This window comes from Physeter macrocephalus, chromosome 15, assembly GCF_002837175.3.
Source record: "Physeter macrocephalus isolate SW-GA chromosome 15, ASM283717v5, whole genome shotgun sequence".
Classification (NCBI taxonomy): Eukaryota; Metazoa; Chordata; class Mammalia; order Artiodactyla; family Physeteridae; genus Physeter; species Physeter macrocephalus.
Window position 1 is genome coordinate 8,644,755 of NC_041228.1, and position 15,854 is coordinate 8,660,608.

General features: G+C 49.0%; 1 protein-coding gene across 1 annotated transcript in view; it reads left to right on the forward strand.

Annotated features, from left to right (window-relative positions):
- OC90 (otoconin 90) overlaps positions 1-15,854 on the forward strand; it is a 28,958-nt gene that overhangs the window by 6,269 nt on the left and 6,835 nt on the right. The window contains exons 3-12 of the mRNA XM_055091325.1: positions 1,054-1,110; positions 3,384-3,558; positions 5,603-5,775; positions 7,691-7,991; positions 8,279-8,427; positions 9,049-9,339; positions 10,033-10,179; positions 13,579-13,632; positions 14,080-14,224; positions 15,255-15,385. Coding sequence (XP_054947300.1) covers positions 1,054-1,110; positions 3,384-3,558; positions 5,603-5,775; positions 7,691-7,991; positions 8,279-8,427; positions 9,049-9,339; positions 10,033-10,179; positions 13,579-13,632; positions 14,080-14,224; positions 15,255-15,385 — 1,623 coding nt within the window. The remainder of the gene's footprint in view (positions 1-1,053; positions 1,111-3,383; positions 3,559-5,602; positions 5,776-7,690; positions 7,992-8,278; positions 8,428-9,048; positions 9,340-10,032; positions 10,180-13,578; positions 13,633-14,079; positions 14,225-15,254; positions 15,386-15,854) is intronic.

Consider the following 15,854-nt stretch of genomic DNA (forward strand, 5'->3'; position numbering starts at 1 on the left):
GTCCGGAGCCTGTGCTCCGCAACGGGAGAGGCCGCGACAGTGAGAGGCCCGCGGACCGCAAAAAAAAAAAGGCCGGACGAAAAGAAAAATATGATGTATTGCAGTCCTCTGGTGATTAGAAGGGAGGGATCTGTAATCGTTCCTTGGGGAACGGAAGGTTTTGCTGGTGATGGATTGTAAATATTTCTCAGGTGGGTTCTTACACAGGCATCGCTGAGGAATAGAACACATCGTGAACTAGCCGGTGAGGTTAACCGTGAGTTAAGGGTCCGTTTCTGACCTTTCAGAGGTGAGCCGTCAGCCAAACTGTTTGCACATGAGCCCGCGCAAGCTAAGAGATCATCCAGACACAAACGTTAGTGGCCCCCCTCCAAATGACATCACCCCCACGGGAAGTGCAGTGCCCACTAGGAGGTCTTCTTCAGGGAGATATTTAGACTCACAGGCCCCACTTGGCTTTTAGAAGGATCCCGGCCAGGAAGCACTGAGTGCCAGCAGGCCATGCCAGCCATTCTTCTTTCTCAAGAGGAGCCCAGGCAGCAACCTACACAGTAGTCCAGGAGCCCCTAGGTAACAACTCAGGTACAAGGGAACGGGGCTCACGGGGAGCAGCCCCAGGACCCGCCCTGGCCTAGAAGCTTCACTCTCCGTAGGAGTCAGTATCCCTAGTAACCACCGCATAGGTATAATTTCTAGGATGCCAGAATGGACATGCCCAACTGAATGAGTCATCACAAAGATGGAGACCCAACATGATGACTTCCCACCAGGTGTGTGTAGTTCATCCACAGTTCCTGCCAGTCCAGATACACCTCACCGTCCACGGGCCCTTTTTTATTTTTTTTACCACTGAGCACTGTTGTCTAGCAACACAGTTCACGGCTTTTATCTTATCGGGTTTCCATGGTAACCTGTGTTACTAGAAAGTTAGCCCAAGGTCAAATCTATCCTTAGAGGAGGGGTTTTACTCACTCTTCCCACAGGGGGTGGACAGGGAAGGGAAAGGGGGAGACCTCAAGCCTCTCTAATTTATTTTCTCTTCCTTCCACTTAGATATGACTTTCCTCAATGGGGTGTTTAAAAATGTGGGAGGAGTGGCCGAAATTTTTGGTAAGTTAAATCTGAACTTGCTTTTATCCCCCAGGTGTCAGGGTGTGGGGGGTGTGGGGGAAATCTAAGGAAATTACCAGGGCCTTGGGCTCTGCCCTCTGAGCTCCCACAGCCTCGTCAGCAAGCTCCGAACAATGTGCCCCAGGGTCCTGACGAGAGTAGTGGTGCCCTTTAGCGCACGGCGAGTCACTGAGTTGCCAGGTGGCCTCGTTGTCCTTCCTTCATTCATCCTGACCTCAACCTGGCCAGGAGGGGAATGGCATCCCTACTTTACAGGCAAGAAAACTGAGCCAAAGGAGTTCGGGACTTGCCCAAAGCCACACAGCCAGAAGGGACAAGGTCTCCTCTGAGTCCAGAGCTTGGTCCCCTTCCACAAAAGTGGTTTTATTTTTCCTTCTCAACTACTGAATATGCATAAAGTTTAAGAAGCATTCCATTGATCAGTTATATATCTATTATTTGACTGTTAATCGCACGACATTACGATGATTCCCATCGCTGATGACTAAAAGTACCCAAAATAAGATTGTAGTAGGATGGACTTGAGCAAGGTGACTCTGAACTGCCCTGGGATTAGACAATGCTGCGCGTAAAACTGCCCTTAAAATGTATGTTTGACTAAGCGCAGGTGCCCTGGAAGCTCTTGAATGAAAATTCATGTTTCTATAAACACATACACATACACATAAACCTTAGGGTGGCTTTTTCCATCAGCGCAGAACCACTTATTCATGTTTATGATAAGGCTGTGTGGAAACAAAAGGTGGGAAGGCAAGTTTGAATGAGGTAGGGAGAAAGTAGAAGAGCAGTGAACAGTCGAGGTGGACGTGGTCCTCACAAACAACTTTGGATCTCCCCAAGCTCCCTACGAGGACCCTGTGCGTTTAAATCGGTGCTATGGGGTCACCCCATTAAGCACCTGACGATCATCCAATCAGAAAGGCAGAGAACAGAGAGGGCGACCATGAGTTGTAGAGTCAGAAAGGTGGATACTGTTTTCTTGCCAATTTTGTTTGCAAGAGCATTTTTGTTTAGGATAAGTCATTGTTGCTGGTGGATACCTCAGGCATGTCTCTGACCTTCTATCTCTTTACCCGTGAAAGGGAGGTGACAGAATAGCATCTGCCTTACAGGATTAACAAGAAGTTTATGGCGGGGAATTCCCTGGTGGTCCAGTGGTTACGCCTCCGAGCTTTCACTGCCAAGGGCGCGAGTTCAATCCCTGGTCAGGGAACTAAGATCTGGCATGCCCCACGGTGCTGCCAGAAAAAAGCAAAGCAAAGCAAACAAACAAACAAACAAACAAAAAAAACCAAGAAGTTTATGGGATCACAGACCAAATGAAAGCTTTATAAAGCATTACTCACTCGATCAGTTTTAACTATTGTGCTATTTAAAGCACTAACACACCATTGTAAAGCATTTATACTTCAATAAAGATGTTAAAAATAAAATAAAAAATAAAATAAAGCACTTAACACAGTTTCTGGCACATAGCAGGTACCCACAAATTATTAGCGTCTGTACCCCTTCTCTTCCTGCACTGATTTATACTTCTTTATTGCCAGGACAGTATCATTAGGGATCCATTCAGCAAACCAATCGTGACTTAAATAATAAAGACATTTAATGATCTCACATAAGGCATCTGAAGGCACCAGCATTGGTGCAGTAGCTCAACACAGGTATCAGAGACCCAGCAGGTTTGTTCTGTATTACCCCACTGCTACCCTGGACATAATAGTTTTTCAGCTTTAGGCTTGGGGCCTCATGGCTGCAAGGTGGTTGCTGCAATTCCAGCCAGCATATCCTCCCCATATTCAAGGAAGGAGAAAGGTGTAGCTCAGAATGGCCCTCTTACATGCCTTTATGCTTCATTAAGAAAGAAAGATTTCCCCAAAGCTTCTAACAGACTCACCCTTAGAGTTTTGGGGTCATATCTGGGTTTCATGCTCAGCCCTAAACTAGCCCTTGTCATGGAAGCATGGGATTACCATGATGAGCTGAGAATGACTATTAAACATTCCCAGGGACTTGGGGAGGAGGTTACCTTCCTTGAGTGCTTTTCAGTTTTGTTGGTAAGGAAGAGGGATGAATGGCTGTCAGGTGGGCAACCAACAGGGACCACAGCTAGTAAAGCTGCTTCCCTTCAATTGTCTAGAATTGTCCTAAGTACACAGTAGGTGCTTAGTAGGTGATAAGGCACCATCCACCCGAGAAGGGGGCTCCCTCCTCAACTCTGGCTCCTGGTGCGCCCTCCTCCCCTCCCCCAGGCTGCCTGGGCTCCCACTTCACCTGGCTGCAGGATGTCTTCACCAACTTCCCCGCGCTGCTCCAGTTCGTGAATGGTATGAAGTGTGTGGCTGGTCTCTGCCCCCGGGACTTCGAAGACTACGGCTGTGCCTGCAGGTTTGAGATGGAAGGGCTGCCTGTGGACGAGTCTGACAGGTGAGCCCGACCAAAACGTGAGCTCGTGGAGGCCCGGCTGAGGCTTGGGCAGAGCACAGATGCGGAAAACTCCCTTGGCTTTGTTTGTGTGTGCAGGTGTCTGTGGGTGTGTGCAATAAAATTTAAAATCTTAGAAGCATCCGGGGTTAGCAAGGATATGGCAAATAGCTACTGGTAGCAGGAGGGTCAATTAGGACAAGTTGGTGGTATCTGTTAAGAGTTTTATGCATATCACCTATAACCCAGTAACTCCAATTCTCTGTTCCTAAGGGACTCTGTGATCTTAGGCATGTTCTTTTACTTCTTTGTGTTCCATTTATTCATCTATTAAATGGCGGTAATAACACCTACCTCATAGAGTTATTGTTTAGTATTACATGACCAAATACAAGTTAAAGTGATTGGGATTCTGCCTGGCTTATTAAGTCTTCAAGAGTATTTGCGATTGATAACAATATTAGTAGGGCTGTAGTAGTAGTAGTGATAGTAGTAATAGTATTGTGGGAGTCATAGGCTGTAATAGTAGTAACAACATTAGTAGTAACAATTGTCTAGGTAGCTGTAGTAGTATTAATAGTAAAAGTGGTAATAATCGTAGTGACAGCAGCAGTAGCAGTACTAGTAAACCGGTGGTGGTGCTGCTGCTGTTAGTAGTAACAGCAGTAGTAGAAAGTTGTCACAGTAGCTGTAGTAATAGTAATTGTAATAATAATAATAGTAGTAATAGCATTAGTACTAATAAAACTGTAATGGTGGTGGTGGGAGTAGTAGTAGTAATAATAGTAGTAGAACAGTTGTCACAGTAGCTATAGTAATAATTGTAATAATAGTAGTAATAGCATCAGTGCTAATAAAACTGTAATGGTGGTGGTGGTAGTAGTAGTAGCAACAGTAGTAGTAGAACAGTGGTCACAGTAGCTGTAGTAATAGTAATAATAATAATAGTAGTAATAGCATCAGTACTAATAAAACTGCAATGGTGGTGGTGGGAGTAGTAGTAGTAGCAGTAGGAGTCGTAGTAGTCGTAATAGCGGTAATTGGAGCTATAGTAACTGCAGCAGCACAGGAGTGTGGAACCAGGAAATTGAACCCACATCTCACCCCTACTCCAGGACCATGTCTACGCCTCACTGGTATTATATTCGTGCCCAAATCCAGTGTGATAAATTGTGTGCTTTCATCTACACAGACTCCCGGGAGATAGGGAAGGATTCCCATTGGTGTAAGTTGTTTCTGCACCAAAAGGGCAGTTTGTTTTTTCTGGGGCCATAAGCCAGCCCGTTGACATTCAGAAAGGGGGGGGGCTGACTCTGTTCGGGGCCCGGTGCCAGAACCATTTCTGGGAATGTGTTTTCCTTTCAGGTCCTCCCTTACCACTTCCTTTAGTTATTAAAACACCCACCAACCTAGATGTCAAAGAAATGAAGCAGTAATTCATCCCTGTCTGAATGATCAAAGCACTGAGGGCCAGAACTGGCAGAGGGTGGGCCTACCCAATTTCAGTTACTTTACACATTGCCGCTGATGGAGGTGGGAAGTTCCAGACTCCTGGAGGATAGATTATTTCCACCTCGAACTTGCACGCCAGATTCCAAAAACAATTGCCATAGTTTATTGAGTGTCAACCACATGACAGGGTCTTTACAGACATTCTCTTGACTCCCCCAGATCCTTATGAGTTGGGCAATGTGAGAAGCTTAGTAGCTTGCCCATACAGCTGCCTGTATGTCTTCTCCTTTACATTGGTTTTCACTGCTTGCTGCATGCACTGCAAGAGCCACCTGACTCCCTTGTTTAGTGTCAGCCTCTCTCTGCTATCAACCTTGACCTTGGCAAGTTACAGAGCTTTATGTGTCTCACTTTTCACATATGTAAATGCTCATAAGAATAACAGCACCTGCTGCGTAGGTAATAGAATTCAAATTCAAATATCGTGTGTGTGTGTGGGGTGGGTGGGTGTGGGTGGGTGGGTGTGTATACACTAAGTATTTGGAACCGGCCACTGCCAGAAACCAACCAGAGACACAGAATGATCATGTGCTGCCTGCCCCTCTTCTGACCCTAACCCACACTCTCACCCTGACCCTTCCCCATCCTGCCACAGCTGTTGCTTCCAGCATCGCAGGTGTTATGAGGAGGCTGCTGAGATCGACTGTCTGCAAGACCCCGCCAAGCTTGGCACAGATGTCAACTGTGTCACCAAGAGTATCACCTGTGGTGAGCATCTCCAGGTGTCCCAGGAGGCTGGGCCGAGAAACGACAGTCCAGAGATCGCAGGCCCGGGCTGCCAGGGTCAACCCTCATCATCATCAGCTTTGGCGACGTCACTGTGTATACTTAGAGCCCTACAAGGGCCAGATCTATGGCATCTGTACCTTGCATGGAGTAGAGGCACGACAAATGCTTTTTGAATTGAAACGACAGCTGCTCAGCAGATTATTTGATCTACAATTTTATGCTTGTACCAAGCCTGGGCGCTTGAGACGAGCAAATAGCTTACTACTTATGCATTGTGTGATTTAGGGGGAGTACCCTGACCTTCTGCTTAACAACTGGGAACCTCAAAATGGGGAGGAGAAAACCTGCTTCAGAGATTTGTTATAAAAATTAAGTAATGCTTAAATGTAAAACAATGTTACCTTTAAAAAATGTAAGCAACGTTAAGTGTAAAACAGTTAATACGGTGACTGGCATCTGTTGAGAACTCAGTGACGGAAGTGGAGCGCACGAGGGATGAACAAGGCTGGCGTGGCTGTGGGAATCAGGCACACACGCGGTTCAAATCTCAGCCCTCCACGTGACTCGCTGTGTGACTCCAGGGATTTTATTTCATGTCTCTGGACAATCCCGGCAGAAGAAGTAGAACAGGCAAAGGCACTGAGGGAAGAGGACCATGGCAAGCTGGGGTCGTATATTAGGGCACCCTCTCTGAGTGCCTGTTACATGCCACGGGTGTTGTACACAGCAACTCTTACTGTCCTTACAACCCTATTAGATGGGGGTCATTATCCCCCGTTTTCAGACAAGGCGAGGAAAGCTCAGAGAAATTAAATAACTTGCCCAAAGTCACATAGCTGCGAAGTGGCTAAGGCAGAGTTTGAACCCAGGTTTGACCGGTCCCACAGTCCAGTTCACATGGACTGGCTGGAGTTCAGAGCATCAGGGAGGGTGTAAGTTACAAGGTGAGGAACACAGTGAACACGAAGAAACGTGACTCTTTCATTCACTCGCTCAACTCGCGCGCGCTGAGCATCTACACCAGGCGTGAGACAATCGCCTACGTGTTGGGGGTGCCCTGACCTTCTGGAATTTCCTCTTGGTTGTCAGACACCGAAAATGTCAGAAACAAATCATACGGTATGTTAGATAATGCTAAGATCTGCGGAAGAAAATAAATCAGAGGAAAGGCGTAGGGAGGGCTGGGCTGCGGGTTCCTATTTAAATAAGAAAGTCAAGAGAAGCCTCCTTGGGAAGGTGACAGTTGAGCAAAGACTGAGAAGAGAAGGGACGCCAGCCGGTGGCTACTCAGGAGAAGGGAGGAAGCAGCATGTGGCGGACCCCAGGCTCCAGGTGCCTGGTGTGTTTCAGAAACAAGGGGGACAGTGGGTCAGAAGTGGGGAGATGGGGGAGGAGTGCAAGAAGCTGAGGTCTGAGAAGGAACAGGGGGCGGTGGCTTTTCCTTTGAGTGCGGAAGTTGCTCAAAGTTCTGAACACACACACAAAGGTATAGTTTGACCTGGGTTTGAAAAGGACCGTTCTGGCCCCTCAGTGAGAAGAGGCTGGGCAGCCGGGGAGGAGGCGGGGGGGACCAGTGAGGTCACTCACATCCCCCAGGCAGGGGATGATCGGGGGTGGAGTGGAGATGGGGACGCGTGTCAGACTCAAATAGGTTGAAAGTAGCCGGTAGGATGGCCTGGCGGATCGGGTGTAAGTGCGGGGGAAAAGGAGTGCCTATGGCTCCCGGGCTGGGCCCACACGGCTGAAGGCATGGAGCTGGCATGGATGAGAAGAAGAAACCCGCACGAGAATCAGGGCTTTGGGGGCAGAGCGGGAGTCAGTTTTAGAGTTTGCTTCACCTCTTGGGATTCCCAGTGAGCTCTTCCGGTCTGCTCTGCCCTTGCTCTGTGTACAGAGTCCGGGGACGCTTGTGAGCGCCTGCTGTGTACCTGTGACAAGGCTGCCATAGAGTGCTTGGCCCAGTCCAGTATCAACTCTTCCCTGAACCTTCTGGACACGTCCTTCTGTCTGGCTCAGCCTCCAGGTAGGAAGATCCGGGCCCTGCATCAGTGGTGGGGACGGCAATCTGCGGCGGGAGCTGGTATGGGACCAATCGTCGCTGCGTTTCTTCAGATGCCAAGTCCTTCTAACATCCTCCAGAACCACTTCTCTAATGTGCTTTCTCTTCAGAGACAACCAGCAGGAAAGAGCCGCTGACGCTTCTGCCCAGAGGTAAGGTCTTCTCGGGAAGCTGCTCTCGTTTGGACCACAGGGCTCCGGCTGCTGACGGGAGTGGGTGGCTACACCTCCTCCCCCCGGTCTGCCTCACCAAAGCTGGAGTGACCCACGGCTCTGAAGACGTGCCCACACCCCCCAGCCGGAGACGCCATTACTTCTGATAAACTCAGTTCACACCCAAAGTCAGATGGCCCTTTCTACGTAGACAGGTGTGAGTTTAATCCAGTTAGGACGGAGACCCCAGGTTCCTTCTCTCGGCCCGTAGCTGTAAGCAGGACAGGGTCCAGTGCTCAGATGGGGCAAGGCCCCTCTGGCTGGGGGCGCCCCTGGCCACTGAGGCCTCCCGGGAACAGACTGGCTGTCCCCCTCCTCTGCCCACCAGAGCCTGCAGCACAAGGGGCTGCCTGGATCCAGGTGAGGTCCCTTGAAGGGGAAGCTGTTTTCTCGTGTGTCACTTTTCAGGCCAGGGTAGCCTCCTTGTAACTGTCTACGGGACTAAGCAAGGGATGATCCTGACTCTAAAACATGCATCTAATGAAAAAAGTGAGAGTTAAGTTTATGCCCATCTTTCCTTGTCTGCCAAAGTTCCCACGATCTTTCAGTCCCAATACTGTGGGTACCCGGGGGTGGGAAGTTCGAGGTGCACCTCGGCCAACCATCCCTCCTTTCCCGGGGCCGGGCTCTCTTTCTCGGGATTAGCACTGCAGTGTTTGGTAAAGAGCAAGCCGATATGGCTGTGTGCGCGTGGATGCAGGTGTGCCCGTGCCTATGAGTGTGTATGGGTGTGTGAACGCGTGGGTTTGCGTATGGGCGTGTATAGGCTGACGTGTGTGTATGGCTGCGTGTGTGCGCGCGGGTTGTACCTCTGTGGACTTTCTGAGTCAGCGCCCTTTTCTCTCTGCCGTCTGCCCTTCCTTTGAACAGAGGTCTTCTCAAATTGGGACCACACTCCATAGGCACAAACTTCTGGAGTTTGCAGCCCTTTCGTCGCCACAGCCTGTGTCCAATGGTGTCACCTTCCCCACCCGAACCCAGTCCTGGCTGGAGTCCCTCCCGAGGGAGGGGCCTTGCTGGGCATCCCTGTGTCCTGGGCCGTGTGCGAGAGGCAGAGGTATCCCGAGGCAGGACAGGCAGCCCTTCTGGGAACATCTTTTACAGCCCCCTTATCCTCCTGCCTCATCCAGCCATCCAGCCTGTCCCTGGGGGCCCCTGGCACTTGCACCCCTCACTCGTTGCTCCTGGGGGCTCTTTTTCCAGTGGTTCCTGTGGAGCCCACGGACTCCAGCCTGACGGCCCTCTCAGGAGAAGATGAACACAGGGCGACCGGTATGGAACCCAAATATCTGTGGGTTTGTTTTTTTTTTTTTTTTTTTTGTAGAGTAGCTTTAGTTTTTTTCTTTTTTTAAATTTTATTTTTTATTGGAGTATAGTCGGTTTACAATGTTGTGTTAGTTTCGGGTGTACGGCAAAGTGATTCATTCATACATATACATATATCCCTTCTTTTTCAGATTCTTTTCCCATATAGGCCATTACAGACTATTGAGTAGAGGTCCCTGTGCTCTACAGTAGATCCTTGTTGGTTATCTATTTTATATATAGCAGTGTGTATTTGTTAGTCCCAAACTCCTAATTTATCCCCCCTCCACGTTTCCCCTTTGGTAAGTTTGTTTTCAAAGTCTGTGAGTCTCTTTCTGCCGTGTTTTGATTGTGCCAGCTGCCTGCTTGCTGGCATTATCTCCCTTAAGATGCTCCCCGCCTGGGCTTACAATGGAACTGCCTCAGGAACATTCTAGAACTCCTCCTACTTCCTTTTGACTGCCAGATCTCTTCTCTACTTGCTCAGCCTTCTCCCACGCTCCTAGTCCCACTTTAGGAGGACTGTCAGAGAAAACGCAGACCCCGCCCCCGACCATCCGACCTTGGACTTCAGACCAACGACACATACTCTGTCAGTGTAAGTGTGTCCCAGGATTTGCACGGGACTGACTTCTACGAAAAATGTTATCTTTTGTTCAGGCGAGCTCCAAACTGAACTGGGCATCCTGGATTTTTATTTGCTAAATCTGGCAACTCTTCACCCTCAGGGAGATCACGCTGCACACCCAGCGCCCTACAAGTTCGTGTATTGCTCTCCTCTGCTGTTGTTGCTGCTGCTTCTGCCAGGTTAAAAGCGGAGGCTCATGTGTTCACCCCCAGCCATCCTCCACGTCCAAGGGCAGGTCATCCCCAACAGCTTCCGGGCAGCCTGTGCCTTGGAGACCAGGTCCAGAGAAAAGAGGAAATGGCACCAACACCAAACCAAAGCTCCACCATACGCCCTGCTTCCAACCGGCAGCCATTCCCAGCATGACAGGCAGTGGCCATGTCCCTTCTAAACCGAGGATAAGCTATGGGCTTCACGGCCCCACCAGACAATTACAAAATAAGCCCAAATCCGTACATTTTCCACTTTCTTCAGCCTGGACCATCATCCCTTTGTGGCACAGCCCTGGAAGAGACTCACAGTAAATAAGGTTCCTCAACGAGTCCAGAGTCTCCCGGGAGGAAGCGAGGGGATACACTCACATCTTCGCTCCCCAGCACACACACACTCACCCCCTCGCATCCAGGACCTAGGCAGTGACCACAAATGCCCCCGGAGGAGGGGGCAGCCTGAATGCGGGCTCAAAAATCAATCATGCAGGTGCAGGTGGGACAGTCTGCAAGGAAAAGATATGCGGTTTGTAGTTGTTCTCGCCATTACGGGATGAAATCATGTTTTGGAGGCAGGCAGATTTGGGATGGATTCCCTGCTCTCCTGTTTTTCATCTGTGTGACTTGGGAAGCGTGGTTTAAGCTCTTTAAGCTTTAATTTCCCCTTTGCATAAAGCAGGTATCAGCATTTTTTTATGTTAAGGGCCAGACAGTAAATATTTTAGACTTTGTGGACCAGAGGATCTCTGTCGCAACTAACCAACTCTGCCACTGCAGCAGAAAAGCAGCCATAGACAATCTGTAACTGGATGGGTGTGGCTGTGGTGCCAATGAAGCTTTATTTGCAAAAACCGGCTGAGGGCCGGGCCATAGTGTACCAATCCCTGGAAAGGGATGATTATCCCGGTCCGTTGTGGTGACCGGAGAATGAGACAGAGCATGGGAAGATTCTGGGCCAGCATCTTCTTCCAAAAATTCTAGTGTGACTATAAAAAACCGCACACAATGTCAGATCGCGTGCAGGATACTGGACGACTTGCCTAAAATACATAATCTCACTTAATGCTCACACAACCCTATGAAATAATTGCTGTAACCTCCATATTGAGATGGTAAATTGAGATGGAGAGAGAAGTTGTCCAAGCCCAGAGCTGGGTGGTAGGGCTGAGATTTGAGGCCGCCACTGTCTCCATCCTTACTTCTAGACCTAAACTCCCTCTTCAGCTGCCTTCCCCAACAAAGCCATTCCAACCAGGGGAAATAACGGCCCTCCCTCCCAAAGAGGTCATTTGCCGGTCTCTGCCTAAACACAGGACTGGCCCTTATCTGGCCTCTTGTCCACTGAATTGGGAAGTACTGGAGCAACAACATCCAGACACAGTCTGATCAGATTGCCATGGGCCTTCTCTCCTCTGGCCAGCTAAGGTGCTGAGCTGGGTTGGTAATTGAGATGTGGTGGTTTCCTTTCACAGTGGCGGCTGAGACCAGAGCTGCCCGACTGACCATTCTCTCCAGGACAAGTAAGCAGAGGGGACCACATAGGAGGACAGCAAGAAACCCAGTGGAGAAATGCCATCTAAATATTTGTGTTCAGTTCTGGTGACCAGTTTTTGACATGGCCTGGAGGAAATATTATTATACCCATTTTGCAGGTTATATCAGAAACTGGGGCTCTGGGAGGTTAAAAGCTCTGTCATTCAGCAGTGACTTGTAGACTGGTTTCTAACCCCAGACTTCATTCGGGCTTTCTGTTATACAACAGTGATTCACCGAGAACAACCTCCTACTTAAAAATATCTAGACCGAGATGTATTCAGAAGAATTAACATATTTACTTTGCTTATGGTCATTAACCACCATGGCTCCTTTATTAATAAGTATAAAGAACTGATAATAACGGCTTACTAAATACTAAGACTGACTAAGTAAACAAACGGATTCCTTGCTCAATAGGCAGTGACATTGTTAAGGACCTCCGACGTGTCGGCGGGTTCCTGGGCCCCTGTGCACCTTCTCTGAGTCAGTCCTCCCTCATCCTAGAGGCCCGTTATCCCCATTTTACAGATAAAGGAGGAGCTCTGAGAGGCGGGGTCATTTTCCCAGGGCAGTACAGCTTAGTATTCCTTTAGTTCTGAATCTGTACATTCTGCCTTTGACGAGAACCATCTGCCCCAGCTCAGAACTGCCGAGATTTTCTCTCTTTGCTGAGCGTTCGTGTCCACATCAGGAAATTTCAAAGCCTGATTTTCACATAACGTCATCATAAACTTGGTCTCTGGCACATTGAGGTTAAGGCAGTTCCTTCCTCTCCAAAGCATTTTGGAGTTCCCACCTCTAGCTCTCTGGGGTATACAGCCAGAAGGGAAACAGTAGCCTAGCACAGTGGTTGAGTGGGTCAACTTTAGCCAGGTGGCCCAGGTTTGCATGTCACCATTTCCTGGCTCCGTGACCTTGAGCAAGTGTGTCCCCTTTCTCATTTGTGCATGAAGGCGAGCCTAGTACTAACTCACGGGGTTGTTAGTGAGTTAATGTAATCGAAACACTTAGTGCCGTCTATGGCATGTAGTAAGTCTTAGTTCATTCTGGCTGCTATAACAAAGCACCACGGACTGGGTGGCTTATAAACAACAGTCATTTATTTCTCATGGTTCTGGAAATCCAAGATCAAGATGCCAGCATCGTCAGGTTCTGGTAAGAGTCCGCTTCTTAGTGATGGACGGCTGGCTACCTTCTCACTTGTGTCCTCACATGGGAGAAGGGAGAAGGGAGCTCTCTGGGGTGCCTTTTATAAGGACACTAATCCCATCACAAGGGATCTGCCCTCATGACCTAATCACCTCTCAAAGTCCCGTCTCCAAATGCCATCCTATTGGGGGTTAGGTTTCAATATATGAATCTGGGTGGGGGGAAAACACACACTCGTTCTATAGCATACTAGAAGCTTCATGACTGTTAAAACAGCAACAAATTCATTTCACAAAGAAACCAGGGCTCAGCAGCCTTCCCGGAGCCACACCACAAGCAACTGGAATCACACAGTTCTGCTGACTTATTCTCCTCTGTTCAAAAAATGTGATATTTATTTATTTTCATTCAAATTCTGGAGAAGTCTGCTTTCTCAAAGTATTTCAACAGACTCACCTGCTTCCAGCATGACAAGTTGTGGCTGCGTTTATCAGCAAGCCTGAGTCTGGGGTCTTTTTTAGCTCAGCAGGGACCCTGCCCTCACCAGCTCTCCTGGGAGGCGACCAGGGGCAGAGCAAGGAGCACGTTGCCTCCTGGGCTCAGTGGGGTGGGAGCTGCCTCTGGAGACCAAGATGGGACAGACTGGAGTTAATGCTTACTCCCTCTCTCTTCCTCTGGGGACAGAACCAGGCCAAGTCCAGGAAGACACAGAAGATGCAAGGGCCACGCCTTCTCCAGGTAAGCATGCTCAGCTTTGTATATACTGTATATATTGTTGTCCCCCATATATTTATGAAATCAAGTGTGCTCCCCAGAATGAAAGAAATCATTGAAGCCAATTTACTTTTATATCCCCCAGCCCAAAATGAGACAAGTGCAATCAGAAAATAGATCCATTAGTAGGAAGATATTGAAACCTACCTGCTAAAGAGGTGCATTTAGAAAAATATAGAAAACTGTACTTAGTTGTCTATTTAAATCCACATTATAAAAATAGCTACTTTTAATATTTGAGGATGCTTTCTTCCAGTCTGCCCCCACCCACAGTGAGCACATCTGTGAACATAAATAAAGTGAATTTGAGATCACTTGGCCGCCATGGTTTTGCAGTCTGAGTTGTATCACTTCATACAATGAGATGATAGTCCCCTGACATGAAATGTTTTTCTGTAACGTGATTTTTAGAGGCTGCCCGACGGTTTCTTGTGTGGAATCCTATAAATTGTTTAACCGATTATTTCCAACGTGTTAATATAAATAATGGATATGCACTTTCTTTATGCCCATCCACTTCTGATAAATGCCTAGAAGTTGAATTGCTGGATAAAAGGTATAATCATTTCAGGGCTCTCAATATGTTGCCAAATTGCCCTGGAGAAAAACTGAACCAATTTACATTCATACGCACACGCCAGGGGCCAACGGTGCCTACTATTATTTAAAAACAAGTAAACAAAAAAACCTGTACCCATTTTTAATAGAAAATAAAGGTAGCTCATTATTTTCCACTGTTCCCTCTGATTCACCTTTGTGGGGTTGGAGAGCTGGGCAGGATACTAAACCTAGGAGACTGAGGTTACGACAGGACTACTAAAGGGCTGCTTCTAACCCATCAGGACCAGTGTTGAGCAAGCTGAGACAGAAGCCCAGATGTATGAAGCAAACCAATATGGTGGATTTGGGGAAGGACTGCCAGTCAGAGGCCCAGGTCTTACCCAGAGCTCTGGGAGCTGAGCCTGGGTCACCAGATGAGTGGGCACGGAGCCTACCGAGGCTCCCTTGGTCTGGACCACACTGGGCTGGAGATCTGGCCTGTGGGCTGGAGACCTCCCTGCCTCCAGCCAAAGGAGCTGGTGGGACTGAGGTCTGAGAGCAAAGGGAGGTCCAGACAGTGCCAGGGAGCCTGCATGGGGCCGGCGGAGAGGACCTTGCACTTAATTCTGTGTATGAGGAGAAGCTGATGCAGTGCTCTGAGGAGTTTGCATTACTGAGTACTGTTGAGTTGGCTTAATGTCTCCACCGTTCTTTTTATCTCTTCACCCGTGAGCATCATCGTGGACCTTCACTTGGCAGGCTCATGACGGTAAACACAGCACAGATATAGGCCTGAGAGGCTACGACTTTTCTCGCCCACGAGCTGTCATCCAGGTGGTCTAGCTTGGGGTCCTGTCAGTTTTAATGTTATCGTAGGAAATTTGGAAATTCTCACGTAGTGTCCATGGATCCCTGAGGCTCTCTGCCCTGCTGCCTGCAGACCCAGTTTGAAGAAACTCTCCCGATGCTCTGTCTGCATTTGGCCCTGACTACATGTCCATCTGCAAACCTCTTCTTGAACCACTTTTCAAATATGGACCATAAAGGTATGTGTTTTCAGGGTCTGCAGAGATTGCTGCCACAGCTGAAGGTGTAACCATCGTCCCTGCCGGCGTTAAATCTTTGGGGCTGGCTGCGTCAGCTGTCAGAAGCGGTCCTGAGGAGACACCTGGAAAAGGTGAGCAGAGCAGGCAGAGATGTCCGTCCTCTCCCGGCCTTGGGACCCTCTGCTGAAGTCGTTAACCGAGCCCCTTCGGCTACCGCATCGCACTGTGACTGTCCCACCTGGTGCCACTAGGAGGCGCCATCCCTCCTGCCGCTTGAGCTCTTCGATTCTCAGAGCGGGCAGATGAGCCTGCAGCCATCAGCTGCTGGAGGCCGAGCCCGGGAAAGGAACCCCTGACCGAGGGCCCTTGTCGCTCTTACTGGCCCTGAAGGAAAGGGCTTGGCGTCATGCGTAGCATGCTTTGCTGGAAAGAATGAAACACTTGGGTTTGGATGGTTCTCCTCCTTGGCTGGCCTCCCTCGCGTGCCTTAGCAAAGGCCCCGCACCCGCAAGCAGCCACAGCCAGTGGGACACACAGGAGGGCTCTGCTCATGCCTGGGCAAGCCCTCACGCATGCAAGGCTCTCGAGAGGGGGGCTGGG